The 24,288-nt window shown below is 40.2% G+C and overlaps 3 protein-coding genes across 3 annotated transcripts; 2 read left to right on the top strand and 1 right to left on the bottom strand.

The window, feature by feature from the left end:
* The first annotated feature begins 1,602 nt into the window (after positions 1 to 1,602).
* Positions 1,603 to 3,729, top strand: LOC103372262 (transmembrane protein 151B-like). The gene is made up of 2 exons (XM_008301863.1): positions 1,603 to 1,680; positions 2,320 to 3,729. Exons 1-2 carry the CDS (start codon positions 1,603 to 1,605, stop codon positions 3,727 to 3,729), a joined length of 1,488 nt encoding a protein of 495 aa, XP_008300085.1.
* A 4,984-nt stretch (positions 3,730 to 8,713) lies between these two features.
* mtres1 (mitochondrial transcription rescue factor 1) lies at positions 8,714 to 12,157 on the top strand. The gene is made up of 4 exons (XM_008301851.1): positions 8,714 to 8,779; positions 10,826 to 11,273; positions 11,554 to 11,626; positions 11,732 to 12,157. The coding sequence occupies exons 2-4, from the start codon at positions 10,846 to 10,848 to the stop codon at positions 11,912 to 11,914; spliced, it is 684 nt and encodes a 227-aa protein (XP_008300073.1). The 5' UTR covers positions 8,714 to 8,779; positions 10,826 to 10,845; the 3' UTR covers positions 11,915 to 12,157.
* A 187-nt stretch (positions 12,158 to 12,344) lies between these two features.
* Positions 12,345 to 17,242, bottom strand: bend3 (BEN domain containing 3). The gene is made up of 4 exons (XM_008301839.1): positions 17,114 to 17,242; positions 15,573 to 15,627; positions 15,249 to 15,427; positions 12,345 to 15,111 (listed from the first exon to the last, which is right to left on the bottom strand). The coding sequence occupies exons 2-4, from the start codon at positions 15,622 to 15,624 to the stop codon at positions 12,880 to 12,882; spliced, it is 2,463 nt and encodes an 820-aa protein (XP_008300061.1). The 5' UTR covers positions 15,625 to 15,627; positions 17,114 to 17,242; the 3' UTR covers positions 12,345 to 12,879.
* Positions 17,243 to 24,288: the final 7,046 nt, after the last annotated feature.

Raw genomic sequence — 24,288 nt, 5'->3', positions numbered from 1 at the left:
CACATGACATCAAGAATCAAAGTCAAATCGGTTCCACAGATGAGCGAAGCTGCACAATGTGAAGGAAACTTTGATATCAAATAAAACCCACAAACAGAAGTGTGTCTCTTTGTGTCTGTATTGAACACACTTGCACAAATGGACCCAGTCACCCATCCAACAGAGTTCCCCTTGTCCCCTCAGGGAACATCTGTTCAGGTGGCGCGCAGTTCAAGTGTGTTCAAAGTTCAAATGCTGAACAAAAGGGTCAGCGGAGAGTTTAAGTGTACAACTAGAGGGTCAGCTTACACTCTAAAAAAATAAGTTTGAAGTTTTTATCATCATTATTTAAATTAGTACATCTTCCTGTTATTTTACTAGAAAAAACCTACCTTTTGACAAAACAGGGAACATCACTAAGATTATTAAAAAATGTTTACCAACTTTTAAATTCTTAACATACATATTTATTGCATATATCTGCAAAATATCAAAACATTGTCGGTGATTTTAATACTGTAAAATGGCGTGATTTTGCAGTCTAACATTGTCAAAGAATACATTTTAAGATATGATTTTTTTCTTAGATTTGGACTGTTTTTTCAACATTTAAAGCAATAGTTTGTACCTCTTACTTTACTAGATAATATCTGAATTTGGACAAATCAGGGACAAACTGTAAAATAACAATCAAATAAATAGGTAAATAAATAAATAATTTCAGTCCTTAATACACAGTTTTTCCTTCAAATAATGGCAAAAATATGAAAATAGTAATATATATATATATATTGCTGATTTAAATACAGTTAGTGCAATTTTATTGTCAAATGTTAGAATACAACAAATCACCACTTGTAATTTTTTATTTATTTTTTAATGTGGACATTATTTTCAGTTTTGCACTTGTTTGCAGATAACATGTAAATCAACACTTGTCTGTGATTTACCTGTAATTTCACAAAACTGGGAAAAAATCTGCAAAATGACAGTGAATTAAAAACAAACAAACAAAAAACAGCTACATATGTTAAATAAAACGTTTATCCTTACAGTGTGCATCAGTGTTGACTGTAACTCAAGATATATGTACTTGCTAGAAATATGAGTGAAGAAGCAAAACACGATGATAATGACATGATTACATCCTCCACACAGTGTCAGGGCTGGTTTTAGGGGGACTTTCCCTTTAAGTGGCAGGTTTATGCAACAGCATCCCCTACACCTGCTTCATCAGCACCATGCACACAGAGCCTGGCAGCCCTCCACGGACCGACACCTCCTGCCCAGCCTGACCGACACACAGCGGCCCTGAGAGGCAGGACAGCTTCGCTTCTCCACTGACAGCCAGCAAACATCATGTTACTGCGGCACTGACAGATAAACCAAGCTGGATGCGGGCTTTTCCTGTAGACACACCCCCGCTGTTTTTTCCTCCTTCCACAGCCATCGCAAACATCCATTTATTCTGGGGATTCACCGACCCGACTCGTCTGTCGATGTAAATGACGGACGCTGGGACGCAGGTCTGACCAGTCGCGGTTTGAGGGACGCAGCAGAGTCAGGTAGCGGGTCTCTTCCTGCTCCACGCCCTGTCAGTGTTATCAATAGCAGCCCAGCACCATGTCTCCTCCAGCATCGGCTGCGACGGCGAGCGAAAGCAGCACCACCACCGTGTTCGAGGAGGACACCAGAGAGGAGGTATGGACTCCGATCATCCTCCAAGCTGAGCCTTTTGTTATGGTCTGTTTGTCAGATGTTGTCGCAGAGCTGTAGTGAATCCATGTGCAGGCTGTAACACACTGCAGGTGAATTATTTGACAGGAATTGATTGTCGATCTCAGTTTCATCGTTTTATTGTTTGGCATTGGGGGGGTTTTCTGTAATCTTGCAGTTTGCATGAATAATTTTAGGGTTAAATTCCAGCAGGTGATTGTTAATCATTCAGCCTGCATCTTTACCTGTCATTCACCTCTTCTCTGCTGGGGCGGGCCTGTAGAATCCCCCCCAGCACTGAAACCTGGCAAACAAGCCTTTCAGCAGATCTGTAAAATGACATCAGTGGTTAGAAATCTTTCTTGTTATTCATCATTTTTCGATTGACTTTTTTTTTTTTTTTTGTGCAAGGAAATTCCTACTCTATGTGTGTGACTACAAGAGTGCATGACCTGCTCATTAATTTTAGTCTAATTATGCAAAAGCCCCTGTGTGCTACAGATGTTGCAGTGATGCAAACAAGCATTCTGTGGTGATCAATTATATTGCAACTGCTTTTTAATTTTTAATTTTTAAAAAAAAATGACTTTCTCGTTTGTTTTGTTCTTTGCTTTGACTCAACAGCAAAGACCCCTGAAGCAGTCTCTGAGCAAGTCCTTATGTCGGGAGAGTTTTTGGAAATGCCTGCTCCTGTCCATCCTCATGTATGGCTGCATGGGAGCAATGGTTTGGTGTCATGTCACCAAGGTGACCCGCCTCACCTTTGACAGTGCCTTCAAAGGGAAATCCATGATGTACCATGACAGTCCCTGCTCTGATGGCTATATCTACATCCCCCTGGCCCTACTAGGCATGCTCTATTTAGTCTACCTTGTGGAGTGCTGGCACTGTCACGTGAAGAATGAGCTACAACACAAGGTGGATGTGGAGGGCATCTACGAGCGCATCCAGAGGATGCAGCAAGCTAAACCCTGCATCTGGTGGAAGGCCATCAGTTACCACTATGTTCGCCGAACTCGACAAGTCACACGCTACCGCAATGGAGATGCTTACACTAGCACCCAGGTTTACCATGAACGCGTCAATACCCATGTGGCAGAAGCTGAGTTTGACTATGGTCACTGTGGTGTTAAAGATGTTTCCAAACAGCTGCTGGGCTTGGAGAAGTCTGCTCTTACCAAGATGCGGTTCACCAAGTGCTTTAGTTTTGCCAACGTAGAGTCAGAGAACTCCTACCTTACACAAAGAGCAAGGTTTTTCACCGATAACGAGGGCCTTGATGACTACATGGAGGCCAGGGAGGGCATGCACCTGAAAAACATTGACCTGAAGGAGTACGTCATGGTGCTGTCTGATCCGGAGCACCACCCCTGGTATCTTTCCCACTATGTCTTCTGGTTTGCCTCATTCCTCACTTTCTCCTGGCCTCTCAGAGTCTTTACAGAATATCGCACTGCATATGTCCACTATCGTGTTGAGAAGCTTTTTGGACACGATTACCTCCCTGTTACCCCATGCGATGATCGGCCATATTGGCGTCGCATCCCTCGTGTTAACACCATTGACAGCACAGAACTGGAGTGGCACATTCGCTCCAACCAGCAGCTGGTGCCGAGTTACTCAGAGGCTGGCCTGATGGACCTGGCCCAGTGCCCGTCGAGCTTCAACGGGATTCGTCAGAATTGTGAGCGCTGCCACAGAGCCATCAGCTGCTCCTCAGTGTTCTCCAGGAGCGCCCTCAGCATCTGTACTGGTGCCAGCTCCCGCATCCCCTTCAGCGGCAGTCGGTTCTCCTTGGCGCGGCGCTACGGCTCCCAGCGCAGCTGCTTCTGGAGAAGCGGCAGCTTGGATGACCAGGAGAGTCCCAGCGAAAACACCCGCTGTCTATCAGAGCGCCTCACCACAGATGATGAGGAACCCCCAGACTATGAGGATGCACTTTGCTACCCAGTGCTCATCGTCCACTGCAGTGAGAATTGCCACAACCACAGATCTTTCCACAGAAATGGCTCCTGTGTGGAGACTTCTTTATGACTATGCAGTCACTGAGAAACACAGTGGCATCTCTGTAGCATATGAACACTTTTGGACATCAGAAGCAGAGTGTGCAAACAAGTCTTAATGCCAGATACACTGATTCGTGCTGTATTGTCATGTTATCAGAAAGAATTGCCTGAATCCTGAATGTGTGAATCACCAAAGCAATAACAGTGATCAGTGAGCGGAGAACAGAGTGGCGGTGGTTTGTGAACATACAAAGACACACAGACAGAAAATAAAATCTGCTTGGCTTCCAGTAAAATCCAAGGAGACAACGACTGTTACACTGTACAGCTTTGCCATAGCTTTTAAGATCTCATATGTAGCTACAGTGCATATGAAACTGAAGCTGCAGTTACCTCATAAGACCTTTTCAGAGGTCACGGTGAACAGGTTGAATTATCTCATGTTCATTCAGTGAAATCTCAGCATCACACAAAGTTGGGGCTGATTTTGATGATTATATTGTCAACAACAGATTGGAGCAGCGTTGACAAGTTTAACCTGCTTCCAATTACAGCAATAACTGTGAAGACAACGACCATCTTCTCAAGTGAAAAACTGAAAGGAGGAATCTCAATCAAATATGTTGATGCTGATTCATGTCACAAAGAGACACTGAACACTATGGAAACCTCCAAATCAAAAGAGACTAACTTGCTCTCACTGTTTAACCATTCTGTAATGTTTTTCACAGTTTATGTGTAGTGCTGTAATTAATTTTTTTGTATACTACTTTTTATTAACATGCATCATCTACTTCTTTCTACATTTCTTGAATGCCTTTTTTTTTTTTTTGGAAAAAACAAAAACAATTTCAGACATGGCATAGGCTGATTTTCAGCTGTGAGTTAAACTGTTAGTGGAAAGTAGTAGACTACAAACTGGTCCTGTGGTTGAGTTGCATTCTGGTGTATCTTTGCTTCTTCTTTGATGGAATGCTCCTCGTTTGACTGTTGACTGTTGGTGCTATATGGCAGCTCCAGAGAGAAGCATCCTTTTCTTTTGGATGTTCAGTGACTGACACTTAAACATGATGTTTACAGCTGGTGCTTTTGTAACATTTTTGTCCTTCAAATCTTCACATAAATGTTGGAATCAACTCAATGCAATGACACCATGTCACAGTTTGGGCAACTGCAAGGAAATTAGAAACAGCCAAACAGAATGAGCACAGCTTAGCTGGATTTTACTTTAACATTTGATTCATTTGTCTTGACTGACCCAGAAACTGAAAAATAGTTGGAGCACGAATACTGTCCAGTCACATGAGCCTTCACCTGGACAGACTTAAACACATTATGAAAACTCAATCACCCATGATCAGTTCAGCAAGTACATGAATGGTTTGAATGTTTTGTCTTAAATTGGACTTTTTTGCTGCCTACTGCCACGACAAAACCTGGCCGCAACTGTGGTACAACACATCGACATGTCATTACATTAATCACATGGACAGAAAAGACAAAGACTGGTTTATATTCAGTCTATAGTACATTTAACCACCCATCAAACAACAAAACATAGTGTGGATTTAGCTGCAAAAAAATATCATAAGATCATTTAATCCATGTCTGAATTGCATGATTTCCTACTGCTGAGACACTGTGTTAAAAACCATCAACATACATGAATGTAAGCCACCAGCATATATGATATACTGTAGTAAATATGTTCATTATGTGTCTATAGTGAAGGAATAACTCTCCATTTTTAATCTGTAAAATTGTTATTTCACTCTTCAGTGTATACTGAACATGCTCACAATGTTAAAAGAGTGTGCACCAACATGCCAACATGTTACTAAAAGAGACTTTGGATGCTGATTTATCTCGAGGATCTCTGACTCTTTTGACGAGAGTTTACAGTCAGTATATGCAAGGATGTAAATGCACTCACGTTTACACACTGACATTATACAAACTTTGTAATGCCAACTTTTTTATAGCATCTAACATGAACTTATTGTATGCATTCTAAGCACATAACATCCCATTCTTACATTGTTTTCAATAATGTAGTGACTCCAGTATTATGCACTTGTTGCAAGTGACACTAGACATTATGAATTGTAGTGGAGCTGAATGTTGATGTAAATTTCTTTCAAGTAATAAAGTATCCAAGCTGATATAATTACAAATACACAAATGCTCAAAGAAGCTTCTTGTAAAAAGTTTGAAATGTTATCGTCATTATAATCAAACGGGCTGTATTAATAACTTGATTACCTTTCAAAATATGTATTTGAATTCATCTTATGCTGGATAAATAAACGTTGCAATAAATGTCTGGGTCACACCCATGTACAGTTATAAAAATGTTGCTGGCTTGGCTCCTCAAAGTCACTGGGAATATCTGGGTGGGAGAGTCTGAACTAAGAGGCTGTTTTTCACTGAGGACATGCTTATATGTCACAGCAAAAAAAAAAAAGCACTGGTATAGATAATAAAATACTTGATGGCTAAATTCCATTCAAGTGCTTTAGTTTCAGGTGTGAGGTTTTGTTAATGCTACCATGGGACAACAGTTGGTGGTAATGTTACTACTAACACCTGTGCTTTTCCCTGCTGTGAAAAAGGCCAACAAAAACTGACTGTGTTGCATGTTTACTTTTCCTCTAATAATTATAGCCAATACAATGTATAAACACATTACACTTCAAATTCATTTTAACCCTACTTTCTTTGGAGTTGCACTCCTTTCTAAGTCCCTCTCTGGTCTTTGATTAAACCCTAAAAACTCATCTCTGGGTATCAAAGCTACATATCTAGATTTTTTCTTACTATTGAAATAATCCTACAACTCAGCTCAAACACTGTTAAACTATAAATTGGTTTGTTGTTGCAATACTGGGATACAGGATTGGTTCCTTAGGTTTGACACATACGAGACCTGAATCTGTGTATTTGAGACTGTCATCTGTACACTGCAGTTTCAAGGTGAAAATGCTCAGCCATGGTGTTTATTTCACTGATGGTCTGTGTTCCTGTCTATAAGAAAACACCACTTGGACATGTTAACAAGATTTAAAAAACAGATTTTTTTTTTTTACTGAAGAGTGGATTTAAATCCTTTGAAAGCACCATGGCAGATAAGTATTACCATATTTGTTAAAATACCAGAAAGTCTTTCAAAATGACACAGTGATGATAGTGTTGTCTTTTCTACTGTGGCACTGAATCTGACAATTCTAAACTAATGCAGGCTACACCAGCAGAAAGTGATTACCCATTTACCTTGATGGCAGCTGAGCTTACAAAATAAATTCAGTCTTTGGGATAACAACCAATAATTACACTGAAAAGAAATGCAGCGTAAGTAAGAGATGGTTTTATAGTCATGAGTGATGGTACATTTTCAGCTTACATTATTTATTCTAAATAATAATTTCAGCTTAACAATTTGAGTGAAAACTTAATTTTTTGAAAAGTGTCTACTAATTCTTAGAATTAGAATATCTTAGTATGTGTTTGCCCCTCTTGCTTTAATGACAGCACCACTTGAGCTTCATGGGCATCACCAGTTTGTTTATACTGGATGTTTGTCTCTCTCAGTCTTCAAGTACCTAAATGTTGAAAAGTGAGGTTGAGCTCAGGTGACTGTGGAGGAGAATTTAAGACAGTCAGCACTCCTTCTTGACCTTCTTTGGTCTTCAGGTCAAAGCTTTGAGGTGTGTTTGGGCTCATGATCCTGCTGCAATGTGAATCCTTCTCTATAAAGATGTCAAACCAGAGGATGGAGAACGTCTGTGAACAGTGGAGTCTGGTGTGCTCCCTTTTGCTCTGCCTGATCCTACTTTGGATACAACTGACCCATTTCCCACAAAGTGCTAGAGTGGCTAACCAGACTCAGCAAAGGGCAAAACATCACATCACAGGAAAGGCTGAATACTTGATTTTTTTCATATACTGTATGTGTACCAAAATCAAGAAAGCAGTCCAAGGCCAAGGGTCAGCAGTGCTGCAGGTTGGTTGCTTCTTTACAGTCTGTTGACTGCTTTTACATGACTGGATGGCAGCCTGACGTGAACCCTTTCCTGCACACAGCAGGTGTGTGAATGTGTGTGTGAATGGGTGAATGAGAAACGCATTGTAAAGCGCTTTGAGTGTCGCTAAGGTAGCAAAGCGCTATGTAAGTGCAGACCATTTACCATTTACCATTTACAGCAAAGCACAGAACAAATAGAGTCAGCAGTATTGACTGCATGTAGCAAAAGTAACCACAGAGTGGAGGCTCACAGACACACCTGCCTTGACTTAGTACCTATCCCAAGGCAGGGGACACCCTGGACAGGTCATCAGTCTATCGCAGGGCCACACTGAGAGACAGACAACCAAGCACACTCACATTCACACCTATGGACAATTTAGAATCACCAATTAACCTCAGCATGTTTTTGGACTGTGGGAGGAAGCCAGAGAACCCAGAGAGAACCCACGCTACACGGGGAGAACATGCAAACTCCACACAGAAAGATCCCGGGTGTCCACACTGGGATGCAAACTGACGACCTTTTTGCTACGAGGCAACAGTGCTACCCACTGAGCCACCTTGCAGCTACAATTAGAAATATAATTATATTGTCCTGAAATGTGATTATGTTGCTATGAATACTGAAAAAAAAGTTCTGTTAATTTCATCATCAGCTCAGGTTGTTTTTTTTGTTTTGTTTTGGTATTTTTTTCTCCTGTGGCCCATATATCCTGTTTTGCACTGTTAATGTATATTCAATATTTATACCTCAGTGTGTCTGAGTGGATGCGAGTGATAAGTGTTTTTCATGAGTGTATTCTGCAAATAGGTTAATCGCTGCAATAGGTAGAGACGCAGGGAACTAATAGTTTCATTGCACTGATAAACTGTTATTGCTGCATATTACAATAAAGACTTTAAACAGTCCTTTGTACACTCTTTGAGCCATAACGCTGCGATTCTCCGTCCCTGCGGTAGGTGGCAGTACACCTATATCAGCTGCTGTACAACTACCACGACCAGAGGAGCGAAGAAACGCTGTGACAACAGGCAAGGAAAGGTTACTCCATAGGTGAGTGTTCTGCCAAATACCACCTGCATGTCAGTAACTTCATATTCAACATTGGGCTGTGAGGTCAGACTGGCTGGACTGGGCTTACTGGTCTGGAAGCTCGCGGCAGGTGAAATAATGAGTCCACGAGCTCACAGAAGTGAAGTAAAGCTAACTAGCTTTAGCTGATGCAGCTCGGTTTAAGCTGCAGCCTAAAAAATGTAACGCAGACAGACATTGCAGTAAATTACTAATAAACATTGCACAACCAGCAGCTACTATCAAAAGACAAACTACGGTGCACCACAACCGTAGACTGTCCACAGTGTGTGACCACAACAGACTGCCTCCTGTAACTCTGTGTCGCTTTCACTGACTAGTGTCAACAGACTGACTTCCGGATTTTGACAAAGGCATTTAAGAAATAATCACACCGCAGTTTTTCATTTTAGTTTAATTGTTCTTATGTAGAACAATTAAAGCAGCTGTCTTGGATGTACAATTTTTTTTTTTTTTTTACACGAGTGACGCAAACCAGGGGTCGAAATGAAGTGAGGCTTTTATTTTGAATGCCACATTAAATTTGGTTTTGTCATAGAGGTAAATCCAAGAAACCTTTAGAGCTGCTGCAAGTAGTTGACATAATCAACGATGTTGTACGGTTAATCGACAGTTTTTTAATTGTTTGTTTGTTTGTGTTTTACTTCAGCTATTTTTAACATTTGTTTTTATTTTTATTTTTTTTAAATTCATAATATACAAAATAAACAATTTTACTTAAATTAGTGCAAGATCTGTTCCTGTATGTCCATTTGATGATTTTCTTCGTATTTTAATTTGGTGTATGAACACTCGTTGTTTGTTATGTTCTTTTTTTTATTGTTGTTTTTGTCTGGAACATTTGTTTTTAGTATCAGTCGTAACGTTTGCGTCATGACGTCATTAGTGGCAGTCAGTACCTAAATCTTTGCAAATGCATAAGCAACAGAAAAAAAATCAAACATAGGGATGAATGATATATTGGTGACCACATCGGTATCGGCCGATATTAGTGGGTTTTTTTCCCGATATATCGGTATCGGTCCAATGAACAAATTTAGCCGATGTGGAAAACCAATGATTGTCTAACATTAGTGCCTTCGTCTCTACATTTGATATCGCTGATATTTCACAGATGTTTTTACTTAAATGGTCCTGGACTTGAACGTTAAATATGTTAAATATGTTTTACTTTTGTTACATAATAAAGAAGACTATGTGGTCTAATTTGGTATGGGCTTCTTTTGAATATTTGAATACTTTTCACATTCTCACAGTGCTTCCTCATACTCAATTTTCAGTGTGAACAATAATTAAATATCGACATCGGTAATATTGGTTTTCGGCAAAATCAGAAATCTGTATCAGCCAGAAATTTTTATATCGTGCATCACTAATCAAATATAATGTATATCGACTTATACAACACATTAGTTAGTGAAGTTATGGGATAAAATAGGACATTTAGGGAAATGTGTCTTAAAATATTGAGCTTGATTTAAATCATAGGTTGTGAATTTTGATGGCTTTGTAATTTTTTTCTCAAGCCTCTTGCAGAATTCATAGAACTGATGTATTGATTAGTTATTTACTTGGGTAGTTATCAGCTATTACATTAATCACCAACTATTTTCGCGAATTTATTAATTAGTTTGAGTAATCTATTTTTTAAGAAAGCTAAGTCAAACTCTCTGATGCTGGATTCCTAAATTTGAATACTTTTTGGTTTATTTACTTGTCTATGACAGTAAACGGAATTCCTTTGGGTTTTGCACCAAAGACAGCTGCTTTGAGGAAGTTGAGAATCTCATCATGAGCTTTGCAAAACTGACATTTTCTGACATATTACAGACCAAACAACTAATTAATTAACATGGAAAAGAAACGTTAGTTGCCGTCCTAATGCAAAGTACTTAAAATGTCAATATATTGTTACTGCTTATATCACAAGGTTGTTGAGATGTTGATTTTATACTTAAATTTGTCACAAGATCAGTAATTTACCCTTAATCTAACCCATTTTTACAGTGACTGGTTGGAGCTCCAATATGCAGAGCTTGGTAGTGCAGGCACTTGCCATGAGGCAGCTGGGAAGGCTGAACGCTCACCACCTGTTGGCTGCTGGATACGGACTGAGACAGACCGAGTGGTGTCCCAGGACCATTCATACACGTCAGCTGTGGGGCTGCTCGGCTTTCCCTGCACTTGGCTGCCACAGACCGGCTCTCCGCTGCAGAGACGCTGTCAGGAGCTGGTCTGTTCATCATCTGAGGTTTAAAAGCAACAAGAAGAAAGGTGCTGCTAAATCAAAACAGGAGGAGGAGGAGGAAGAGGAGGAGGAGGAGGATGAAGAAGACCCAGAGGCCAGTGATTCTGAAGATGTGGACCAACCAAAGGATTATAAGGACATGGAGAAACATGTGCAGTCTTTCCGCTATGATGTTGTCATGAAAGCTGGCTTGGACATAGCACGCAAGTGAGTCACGGCATGGTTACTGATAGCACAGGTTTGGTCTGAATTTATAGAATCCAAGACTGGGTGCAGAAATGGTTTAAACCAAGCTGAGTTTTAAAACCAATAAGTAAGAAAATGCTGCCTAATGTGGTCTTGGAGTTCTAGGAGGAACTGATTGTTGATACATGAACATAATTAGATAATTTTTTAAAATATAAAAGTCACATCAAAAACAGGGACCTCAGGATGTTTCCCTTTTGTGAACGTGAGTCGAGACTAACCTCCCTTTGTCTTCTAACAGTAAAATTGAGGATGCCTTCTACAACGACAACCTCAGATTAAATGGAAAGAAACTCATCAAGAAAGGCAAAATAGTGAGTGGCGCATGCTTACAGTGTCATCCTCTAATTATAACGTATACCTAGTCTAGTTTGAACTCTCGTTCATTTGTTGTAACTCATGTTTCGGTCTTTATTCAGGTCAAAGTTGGGGACACATTGGACCTGGTGGTGTCACAGAACCAAGAAACAAACACTGTTACCTTGATGAGAGTCATCCTCCAAAGAGTTTTGGGTGAATCCAGTAAAACAGAAAAGTTCAAAGTATCCATAAGGCGCTGGAAGGTTCTTGAGCTTCCCAAGGGTGAGGCCTTTAAGCCATGAACTTGCGGAGGACAATACTGACTGTAATGTGACAGAGAAATGAATGCTGACAAATGACTGGCATTTGAATGGTTCCCAATAAGTTGGATTCAGAATGGATTACAAAAGGTGTAATGCTGAGGTAACAGTTCTCAGTGGTTGCATACATCAAGCAGTTGATTGGGAGAATCACTTTTACTGTGTACCTTTCTCCTCTATACTGTGAGTGCCCACCAATAAAGGTGCAATTTAACATTTTGAAAATAATGTCTCCATGACGTGATTGATGGGGAGCATGTGGCCCTTTTTTGCATGTTGGGTCGGTGGTAGTAGTACCAGTCAAAGAGATATTTACTGTGAGATGAAGTAAAACTGCAGTCAGTATCCAGTGTGTCCAAGTTACCTACAACAGGAGCAGGTAAGCACTATAATGCAAAACAGTCCAATTACATGCTGTATTTATAGTTACGTCTTTATTAGAAATATGTTATCATGATCCATTGTCATGTTAAATTATCTTTATAATATAAACTTCTATAAGAAGGCTTAACATAAGCACATTGTTATTAAAACAGTGGTGGCACAATGCTACATCAGTAACTGCAATGGAAATATATCACATCATTGTGATTCATTTCTATTCAGAGCGAATGTGTGAACTATGCTGTTAGCTACTATCATTGTTATTGTTTTTAAGGCTACAACATTTATCAACAAAGTATGTTAGATAAGCTATGACAGTTTTGGCTTATAAATAGGAGCAGTTTTAACTTTTTAATCCAACAATTATAAGACTACATAAACTAGAACATCTGCTGCTGTAGCCAAAAGGTAAAATATGAGTAAGTATAGTACTGAAGAAACTCATAACAGCTTGGCTTCATCCTACATAGGACAGTTTGTAAAAGTTCAACAATGCGGTTTCAGCTTATATACTGTGCAATTATTTTAATGACCAAGTGATGCCTAATTGCAAGATACTGGAACTAGGACACAGTGCTTGACCTCTTGGCCTTTTTGAGAATGTCACACTTCTTGCGATTAGGGCGCCGGCAGCGTTCATCAATGCTTGGCACACATTCATAGTGCCACACCTCCTCCATCTTGTCCACAGGATACACTGCTTCCACATAGTGACGGATCAACCTCAGTCGCACGGGGTCCAGCTGCTTCTTATTGCAGGCCCCTGAATGGTTGTACTGCAGCCGCAGGTTCTCCTGGGTGAACAACTCGGGGAAGAGGCGCACCAACAGGCGGGCAGCAAAGTTCCCAACAGAGAGAGACTGCTGTACGATTTCCCGTACCTCAGTGTCTGAGAGCAGGTAGACAGAAGGTACGGGGAAGTCAGGTATGGATACAGTCAGTTCATCGAGAGGAATTTTGCAGAAGTCTTTGCTACTTTTCTCAGGAGGTAAAGACGGAATATCTAGATCCTCTTTAATGTTTTCTGGATGCAGCTGGTTCAGCTGGCAAAGAAAGTCCTGCTCTGACTCTTGACCATACACTTTACGTTGCTGCAGGTAGGATCTCCTTTGCTCAGTGTCACGTCTCCTGCACCTCTCGTCAAGTTTGCCCACAAATTCTAACATCCACACTCTGTCATTCTTGGCCCGAGGGTAGACTAACTGCACATAATGACGGATCAGGTTTACGCGAACAGGGTCAAGCTGCTTTTTCCCAAGAGAGCCACTGCAGTTGTACTGTTTTCTAGTGTTCTCATGGGTGAAGAGCTCAGGGAACATGAGGACCAGCAGCCGGGAGGCAAAGTTCCCAATGGACAGGCTACATTCATAGTTGTTCTTCAGCTGTTCTCTGGACAAGATGTAATCCTGGGGAACAGTGAAGTCGGGTAGAGGAATCTCCAGATTGTCAAAATCCACAGGTGTAAGCAGCGACTTTTTGGACTTGCGACTGGGCCTTTCGTATTCAGTCACTTCTGGAACCTTAATTATAGAAACATCTTCAGGAAGGCTGGCCAGGTCATAGCCCTCATCAATAATATTGTCAGGTTCACTTCCATTTCCATTACTGTGAGGACTCTCAAGTGCATCTTCCATATGTTGAATGCACACCTGAAGCCAGCTGTCTTCAGGCACATCAGGAAAATTTGCTTCCATGTACTTTCTTATTATCTCCATCTTGTCAGAGTCCAGAATCAGCTGCCCCACACTACTAAAACTGTTGGAGCCTTCGGGCATTTTCCCCTCTTCAAAAACCTCAGGAAAGAGACGGTGCATAAGAAAAATAACAAAATCCTCTGGGGAGGAAAACTCATCCAACTCCTCTGTGCCTTGTGTACTGAATGTAAGGTCTGATGCAGCCAGGCTGCCCTGCTGGTTATCTAGAGATAAATGCTCCTCCTGACCCTGCTCATTTATGAAACGATAGGTTTGAGGGTGTTCATCCTTTATGACACCACTTGCGATTGTCTGCTTCCTGAGCAGCCGAGCGCTTTCCATGTCCCTTTGCGCCCAGAAGCGATTAAAGAAGTCATTAATCTGAAGGAGGCATTCTTCCTGCCAGACGCTGTTGTTTTTCACCGAAGGGTAGCATACCTCCACATAGTTACGGATCAGTTGCAGATGTAGAGATTCCAGCGTTCTCTTGCTTGCCATGCAATCATGAGAGCACTCCCTGGCTTTGAACAGCTCTGGGAACAGATGCACCAGCAGCCTACACCCAAGCTCCCCAGCACTGGATGTCTGCTCCATCAGCTGGTTCAATTCATCACTTGTGAGCAGATACTCAGGGGGAGGCTGGAACTCCGTCACCATCTCAGCTGGTTTGATTTGCTTCTTTATCCGCATGACTTCTAGGGTTAACAAGTCCACTTTACTATGCAGTTGGGTCATGCTTGAATTCAGAGTATTGAGAATGAAAAACATTTTCTCAATCAGCGGATAAAGACTAGAGTCTGTTGTTGAAGCTTGCCCTAAAGTGTCTAAGGTGGGGGAGGTCTCCACTGGGCCGTTTTGCTCCGGACTTTGGAGCTTAGATGAGAAGATGCTGCTGTAGTTAAGCTGGTTCACACCATCATGACTGGCCTGCTGCTCCAGACTCGGTGTGTTCCTCCTCTCAGAGATCCTGTGGGAGATGCTGAAGAGAGGCTTTCTGTAGGAGACTCTGGATTTCTCCTGGACACAGTCCCTCTTCTCTCCAGTTGTGGTGAGGCAAAGAGGCTCATGTCTGCTGCTCTCGTCCATCATGTGCCGCCTCATCTAGACAGAATAAATAACATTCAAATATGGATTTATAGTAACAACTTAACATGCAGTAGTATGGTATAGGGTATGTAAAGTTTCTCTGGTGTCTTCTAATATTTCTAGTTGGATATAATGATTTAAACTCATTTTACCTCTCTGGAGACTCTGGCTCTCTTGCTGCTGGACGACTGGTTTGTGTCAGGGCCCATCTCTGCAGATGACCTTTTACTAGCCTCAGTGGCTCCAGGAGATCCTCCTCCACGTCCTTGAGGTGGTTCACAAATAGCGAAGTCCTCTGCCTCCTCCTTAACGTCCTGGACATGCTTGTGTTCTGCAAATAATGCAAGATTCATGTTTTGTTCCTTTGTAGCTGAAAGAAATGAATGTGGCTAAACCAAAAAAACAACAAAAAACATACTGTTTGTCAGTGGGAATCTCTGCTGTTGTAGATACACATATAAAGATGTAGAACTTGCCTTTCTCAAGCATCGCTTCATCTGAAATGTCCCCATGCTCACAGGAATGCATAGCCTAGGGAAAAAAAATCACAAGCATGAAGTAGGTCTAAACTATTTAGCAAATTGCAAAGGCTGTAATTAAGGGTACAGAAGGTGTGTCATTTGAGATGAGACTGATATTTTAGTTTCATGCTATTCAACACTACATGGTTCAGGGTTGTATGTTACCAATCAACTGCATTAATCCCAGTCTTGATATGTAAGAGCCAAACTTTATACATTTAGCAGCATATCTGACCCAGAGTTGTAACTGTTGTGTAAGAAGTGGTTTTAGAATTTCATTCCATCCTCCTTGTGTGACAGACAGACTATTGATGGTGTCTATTGTGGTATCTCTCCATAACACAGTAAACTGAAGATGGACTTCAACTTTTTTTAAAATTCAAAACAAATTGCAGCATCTGTAAGAAAATTTGCAATTAGACATTTTCCCCAAATTGCACAGCCCTAATGTGAAGTCACTGAAAAACTACACCTAATTCACTTTGATGCATCTTCGTACTTAATGTGAGAGTGGAATAAAAGCAATCAGTTTATTAGTCACTTACAGAAACGTACTTCTGATAGTTGTTTAAATGTTTTTAAACAACAAAAATCCACCAGTTTCAGCTTCTATGTGTTGTCTCAGCGCTGTCTTATTAAGTAACGATTTTTGGGATTTGAATTGTTGATCTTATAAAAGAAGACATCACCATGAGCTCTGGGAACACTTATTAGTTGATTAACGTATGTATGTATGCATAATAAAATAACAATTAGTTGATTAACTGTTAAAACAAATACTAGTTAGCTGCAGTTGGGGCTGTAACAGTGGATCAACAAATATGCTTGATGAATCATAGCACAACAAAAACATGCTTTATGCCACATAACCCATACTGTATGTGTGCTTTTACAGCTCTTGTGTGACTTCAGCTACAATCTACTAAGCACCAGTTTGAGCTAACATACAAGCATGCTGAGGTTGGTGTGCTACCGTTATGGCAACACCATGTGACCAGCTTCAGGCTTGCAGCTAAACACCTCATCTGGATTTGTTGGAGCATGTTTTCTGCAAAGGTCGTCAAACTGGTGTAAAATAATTAGACTGTCCTGACATCAAACGTTCTCCTACAACATAGAGTTAGGTCCATTTTCCTTATTAGCAGAGATTGTGCATGCCACCATACGCCGAGTTCCCTCCTAGCTCCCCTCCAGCATTTATCACCAGCTACTTCCTCATTCTTCCGCCCATGAACCCTTGAACCAAAACAGAAGCTAAACCAGCCGAGCGAGCGTAACTCTGTACGAACCCCCGCCACGGACTTAACAATACAACAACACGCCCCACCGTGAATCGCGGTGCACAGCGTTTCTTTATTGCTGCCACATTTTGTTTGTGAATTTTAATGACGCGGCAATGTTTGCGTGGACGAGTCCCCCCCCCCTCCTTCTCCTCCTCCTGCTCGGACTGTGGGTGAATTAACGGTAAACGCGGGTGACCGGCGGTTTGAGCTCACCTCTCCGAGTCCGTGCCATCGTTAGGACCGTTAGCGAAGAGCTGGACATGTCTGCGGACAGTCACGGTTGTTTATTTGCAGCTAATTGTTGTTCTTGTTGTTGATGTTTTTTTTCTCGCTCGGCTCCTGCCCTTTCTCGCGTGACGTGACGGAGCGCGCGCCTGCTGTGTCACTTCCGCACAGCTGTGGAGGAAAAAGCAGGAGGGAAGAAAGCAGACTGAAGTGCACTTTGTACGCTATTTATTAAACTATGTTACCGTTAAACCCAGCGTAATTCTGTCCTAATACCAGCACTGCACTTTTAAAAGTGTATAAGTTAGTTGAGGCCCACATAGGGGGCCGGACTGGGGCAGGAAGACCCAGTAAGAGAGGTCTTCAGTTGTCAGGGTGACCTGCCTGGTGAAACTGGTCATAGCACAACTTTAAAAAATGCACATTGTATCATAAGTGCATTTACGAGAAAATGGCATTTCAGCCAGATAATTATTATTAGATTAAATTTATTAATTTCTAAATAATAATGAACTAAAGTGTAAAAAAAAAAAAAGAAAAAAAAAGGAAGACGGTTTAATCACACTAAATAGGCTAGGATGGACTGCTGCCACTCCGCTAAGCTAGGCTAATTAGCCTACATTTTAGTATGACAAAATTAGCAGTTTTTATTCTCTATGGCAGAATTCAGCCCCTTTCTTGTTTGGGCAGGATAAAATAAAACATAATTGCTGAGAAATTAGTTTTAAAAAATATATGTATTTTAAGTGCAGGAACCTTGATGGGGAGAATGAAATGAAAATTAGCTTTAGCTACAGTTAGCCAAATTTGGCTCTCATATTTTGATGGGTTTTGATTTTCTATAAATTCTCCTTTTCATTTTATTTTTACCTAAAATATATAATACTTATACATTAATAGTTCTTATAAATTATAAAAATAGAAATAAATACTTAATTAAAAGCAATTTTCAACTGGTCTGCTTCCTGTAGCTACATTTTACTGCACTCTGTAAATTTCCCCATTCTCAGTAATTGCTTAAAATGTATGAACTTGTTTATTGTATGTATTGTATTGTCCAGGTATTGGTACCTTTTAAAAGTGATAAAGGTTTATATTATAGTATTTGCATTTCTATTACTTTTATCTTGCGGCAAAGTAAATTAGGGTATTTAATGACCATAAAGTTTATGGACTGTGATACAATAAACTAAACCAACTCACCAACAGTATATAAAATAGCTAGAATCAGCCCTAGCTTGGTCAGCATTTATTTATATATATTTATTTATATTTCTCAGAATACACAAACAGACATTGAAAAAACTGCCCTTGGAAACTCCTCTGTTGAAATATTCACGTCACATGGTACAACAATATGACAGCGTTCATTTTACATCTAAAATATAAATGTATTTTCCCCGTTCACCTCGTTAAATTGGCTAAAAATAATTAGGTACTCTTGCTCAAGAACTATTTTGAATGTAAGACTGTTATATGTAAGTGGATGGATTTTTCTTTTACCTTTTCTCCTGGAACCTGCTCCGCTCAGGAGGTTTGCTGGCACTATTAAATAACTCTATAATTATAACACATGTAGCCACATCGTGCACTAAATAAAGGAAATGTGATGTTATGTTATGAGAAATAATACTGTAGTGTTTTGTTTTGTTTTTTTAAACTATAATACTTAACTTCTAAGAGTTACTATTGTGGTCTTTTAAAAAAAAAATCTTTGTTTTTGTTTAACTTGAATGTTAAGAAATAAACAGTTTAACACTATGACTTATGAAGGCTTTCTCAGAAACAGCACAGGACAGAACTAATCTGTCCACAAAACTTTTATGAGCTGATCTGATGCATGGAGCCATGGTTTCTGAATAATGGAAGGAGGCTGAGCCAAAGCAAAACACATTCATAAGAGAATAAAAATTTCAAGTAATTCAAGAGTCTTTATCCATAGCTATTGTTGAAAATCAACATTTTACACATACATTTATGCTCTACCTATTAATACAAGTTGTTAAGAAAACCAGCAATAAGTAGGGGTTATTCTCCCTTTGCAGCGATAACCTCTGGCAACTACAGAAGCAACATTATGTGGACAACATCGCCCCCAAGTGGAAGAAGACTGCAACAACAGGAGACTGGTTGCTCCTGTCTGTACCTCCACATGCCCAGAGGTTCAGTGCTGTGTCTCAACCAGAGGGAAAGCAACAGTAACCTGCGTAAATGTTGTGTTGTTGATGCTGCACTTGATGATGATTGTCTCCTCCAAATATACCTGCAGACTGAGTTCTCACTTTCAGTTAAGCTATTTATTAAATGAGGAAGTAATCTTTAAAAAAAATGCTTTTGGCTCTTTTTTCAAATAAGCTTTAAATAAAACTTATAATTATACTCATCAGGGAGAGAAGACAACTGTCAAACTGACAATAGCCAGCAGGTTATGTGTGAGAACAAAGTGCTCTTATTTCAAAGATTTTCACTTATTCTGCCTACGACTTACAGCGAACAGTATGTCTGTCATTACAAAAATCAAAAAGATCCCAGTTTAAAGATTATGAAGGCAAAACTTTGCTGTGACATGCCTTTAAACATGGAGCTAGTGGCAGCTGAAACTGGAACTCATGAAAGTGATTAATAATCCAGGGGAAACAAATGGATCTATGCCATATTGTTGCGATCAGAAGAAAATTTTGATTGAGAAGCTGTTAAGCAGAGCTGGTCATTGGAGCTGAGCTTGAACTAGTTTCCTCTACTGTCAGTCAGAGATGAGCAGAAGACCTCCGCATGCCATAATTCTATCTTAATCATTGCCCATTTTATGCACACAGTAGCACCCAATGTTCTGTCCCCAGACACAAATATGTCGATACAGAGATGATATAACAAGACAACGTGTGGCTGGTGTGGTTCTCATTATTTGGCTAATGAGCTGTCTCCATGGCAGTCTGATCTGTCAGCCAATGAAGCGAGCAGGCCCTGAGCAGGGGGGGAGCACGGCCCAGGGTCAGCCAGGCGACGGCTTGCGACGAGGGGCCGGCGTGCAGCACTTAACACGGGGAAGAGCTCGTTAAAGTGTCATTTTTGGCCAATATGCTCGTCTGTGTCGAAGAGGCCAATCAGCCATACTGTTCCCATCTCAGGAGAATGACTTTAATCCATCACCGTCAGCTATATGATGATATTAGCAGGTGTTTACTGATAGGCCATTCACAAGAAGACAAATGGAGATTCTAATATCACCCCACAATCATATTCACTCAGTCGTTTTACATAAGGCTCATTCCTAATAGGGTCACAGGTGCTGCGGGGAATCTATCCCAGTATACACAAGGAAGGGAGGCAGGATATGCCACAGTGAAGGCATCGGCCCATTACAGGCTTTAAACACAGATACTAAATCACAATAATTTGAGACTGACATCCATGCCTTTGTGCTGTGGGAATGTAAAATGCATACAAGACAAATATGAAGACCAAAACAGGTTGTAAACAGGATAATCACACCACTGTAAAAACTGTAAATCCTACAGGGAAACAGGATCATTTTTAGGTCGTGAAGTTTCTCAGCAACATAAATATTATTATTCTGTAATGAGAGAATATATTGTAAAACTCAATCATGAAAAAAAATGTTTTTTTTTCTTTGTCAGATAGATGAAGCTACAGTCCTAAATTTGTCAAACACTTACTACCTCCAACAGCAACATGAAGTGTGCAGTAACGAGCAGGGTGAAGGATACAGATGGGTATGTCGGTATATAGCCAGTCATGTCATTCACTGTCGACCTGATGAAGGTCCCTAACTGACTAAAGCTACATAAAAAGTTCACATCTACAAAGAAATGCATTTTTTAAATACAGCTTTTGGATTGTATTTGTATTAATAAATCCCAACAAGACACTTTTAACAACTTTTTAATCGTTAGTCACAAGAACCTTCAATTCAATTCAATTCAATTCAATTCAATTCAATTCAATTCAATTCAATTCAATTCAATTCAATTCAGTTCAATTCAATTCACTTTTATTTATTCATATGGTAATATTTATTTCATGTCAGGGCACTTTCTATGGTACAGTCAAGCAGTAATTTAATAATAACAGATCAAATATAAACCAATTAACAGTTTTGGGCTGCCAGACAGTAAACACTTCCACCTCTCTGTGAAGCTTTCATTCTTTATATTATCTGCAGAGGTGAAAAATACACAAGTGTTAGAACTGCATATACTTAAAGTACCAAAAGAAAACGTACTCATCACGCAGAATGGTTAATTCCATGTGTATTATATTATTGGATTCAAATTATTGATGCATTTATTGTGTTGATCACTGTAATGTTGGAGTTGGTGAAGATGATTTAACTACTTTACATCGTTTTGAACTATCACTTTAATGTAAAGGAGTACAAAGTACAATATTTGCCTCTGAAAAGTAGAGGAATAGAAGTACAGTGTCATAAAATGGAACAACTTGAGTCAAGCCACTCAAAATTGTACTTCACTAAAGTCCTTGAGTAAATGTTTTTGGTTATTATCTACAACTGCTTTTCTGCTAACAATGCAGATTTAACTGTTAATTCCTGAAAGAGGGGGTTGGAGTTTGTCGTTAAACATGTTAAAAACCCATTAATAAATGCTATTTACAACCATTTCTGATCCAATCTGATTTTTCAAAGGGGTATTGCTGCACTACAACTGACCAAAAACTGTGCTGCAGCTCTGAAAACAGCAGATCTTACACTTCTCACAGTGCAGTCTCGACAACATCTTTCATTAGACCCTCCCTACCTATAAATACCCACATCTGTCAAACTCTGCAGTCCCAGTTCATCACACAGAGATTCTCTTAAATGTTTGAAAGCTCCTCCACAGCCATGGACAATGTTTTCCCACACTTTTACAGGCCTCAGTAGTAATCCTCATTATAAGTCAACTGATCTCGATGTATGAACTCAGTGGAAATCCTCTTTAATAAGTTCAGAATAATAGATTTTTGTTGCAATACTTTGCAAACATTTCTCAGAAGTCTGTTGGAGCAGCCTTCCTGGTGAATTCAGACACCAGCTACAGAGATTTATTGTGACTTTGTAAACCAAAAATGTATTTAAAAATCTATAAGACATCACTAGAGGATCTAGTCGCCATTATTAAGGCATTTAATTAACCATTTGTAAAGGGTGTCTAATCAGATAGATGAAGTTAGCTTTATTATAAATGATTTTTATTCAGTGTGTGAAAAGTCTGTAACAGAACGCCATTGTTCTGTTTCAGTGGAAGCTTCTCATGATGCGACAAATGTGACGTCAGAAACTTCACATAAAACTGTTCACGTTTACAGAATATCCCACAAATACAATGTTTAAAATAAAACATCTGGCATTTAATTGAACCTTCAGACTGTATCTTTTGTGTCAGACTTACAAGCTAACAGCTGCTCAGTCCCCAGCATCCACAGCAGTGTTTCCGAGTGTGAGCGTGTGTGTAATGGAATCTGTTGGACTGTGCTGACCGACTCTCTCCACTGGACCCTGCTGTAATTACACCACTCATCGTCTGGGCCAGGCACACTAGGCCCGCTGTTACCCACTTCATGTTTTGGATGTAAACTTATAGTCTTGCCAACTCTTGCTTTCATGATACCCAAGACTCCCAAACTGGAAACTGTAAGCAAACACAGAGTCAGGTTTCTGCTGTGCAGGATATAAAACTGACAAACCTCTCTCCTTCCTCATTCTGCTCTTTATTTGGGCTACGCAGAAGACATCAAAAAGATTAACGGTGGCAGCAGCAATGTTGTCTGGAAAGAAAAAAAATGCTATGATTTCTGTTCTACATTAAACATTTAGCTTTACCACAGGAAGAACGCTGTTCTCCTCGTGAAGTTAAAAACAACAGCAAAAAAATAAATAAAAAAACAACTCTTCCCATCAAATCCCCTTCTGCAGTGCTAAGTTGATTTCTACTGGGAGCGTCCATGCAACAGTTTCATTGCTCAGGCCAGACTCCATCTTCTGGAAAAAGTTTTGTTTAGTAACTATATTTGTCGTTCTGGCAGTGCCCCAACCTCTTCCCTTGTTTGGTCCTTTTAACTTTCCATGTAACTTTCCTCATGTCTCCTCACGGCGAGGATAAATATTTCATAAGGAGCCTGAGGCTTTCCCTGGCACATGCAGAACCTCTCTGTACCCAGGAAGCCCAGGCAGCGGAAACCAAAACAGCAGAGGAAGTGGACGTACAACCCAGCAACAGACAGGAGCTTGTTTTTGAAATAGTTCATTCCACATCACCTACTCTTGCACTTCAACCCCACTGTCTACTTTTATATCCTATCATCTCCTCCTCCCCTCTGCTTCCTCCTCACCTCACATCTATTTCTCACCTCCAGTCCCTCTCTCCTCCACTGCTCTGCCTCTCACTGTCAAAACTGATACCATCTGATCATATCATTATATCCGACATGTAAACAGTAGACTCGAAAAAGCAGCCATAATAGCAGCGGGTAATCTTTGAATGTTTTCCTAACAAGCTCACAAGCTTTTTCAAGCTGTGAATTGTTGTTTTACACACCAGACTGGGCTAAATTACTTTTTTCTCCACATGGTGCAAGTTGGATGCAGCTTAAACTGCAAAGTTGAGTTTTTCTTTAGGGAACCATGCAGGAGTCTGTATCAGTTTAAGCAACAGTGGTTTTTAGAGCTAAAAGCTAACAGCAGCATACAGGTAAAATGTTCATCATTGACTGACCTTATACAATAATTTCCCTGAGGTTTACACCGAAGGGATCAATAAAGTTTTTTTCTATTCTATTCTGTATAGGGAACTGCAATGGATCGCTCATGTTGCTACAGTTCACCCTGACGGGGGCATGAATGTCTAAAAAACTTCCTGGCAAGCCACTGAACAGTTGTGGAGACATTTCAGCACATTTTAAAGCCATTTTTTGAAATCATTTGGATACATCAGCAGGGTAGAGTTTGCTTGGATTTCCTGTGCCTGTGTGGGTTTTCTCTGGCTTCCTCCTACAGTGCAAAGACATGCTTGTTAGGTTAACTGATGATTCTAAATTGGCTGTACGTGTGAGAGTGAGCGTGCATGGTTGTTTGTCTGACTGCGTCTTGCTAAACGCCAGCTCCAGCCTCCTGCAACTTTCTGCAGGATAAAGCAGGTACAGAT

The sequence above is a fragment of the Stegastes partitus genome, unplaced genomic scaffold, assembly GCF_000690725.1.
Source record: "Stegastes partitus isolate 25-593 unplaced genomic scaffold, Stegastes_partitus-1.0.2 Scaffold36, whole genome shotgun sequence".
Classification (NCBI taxonomy): Eukaryota; Metazoa; Chordata; class Actinopteri; family Pomacentridae; genus Stegastes; species Stegastes partitus.
This window is presented reverse-complemented; position numbering and strand designations above follow the sequence as displayed.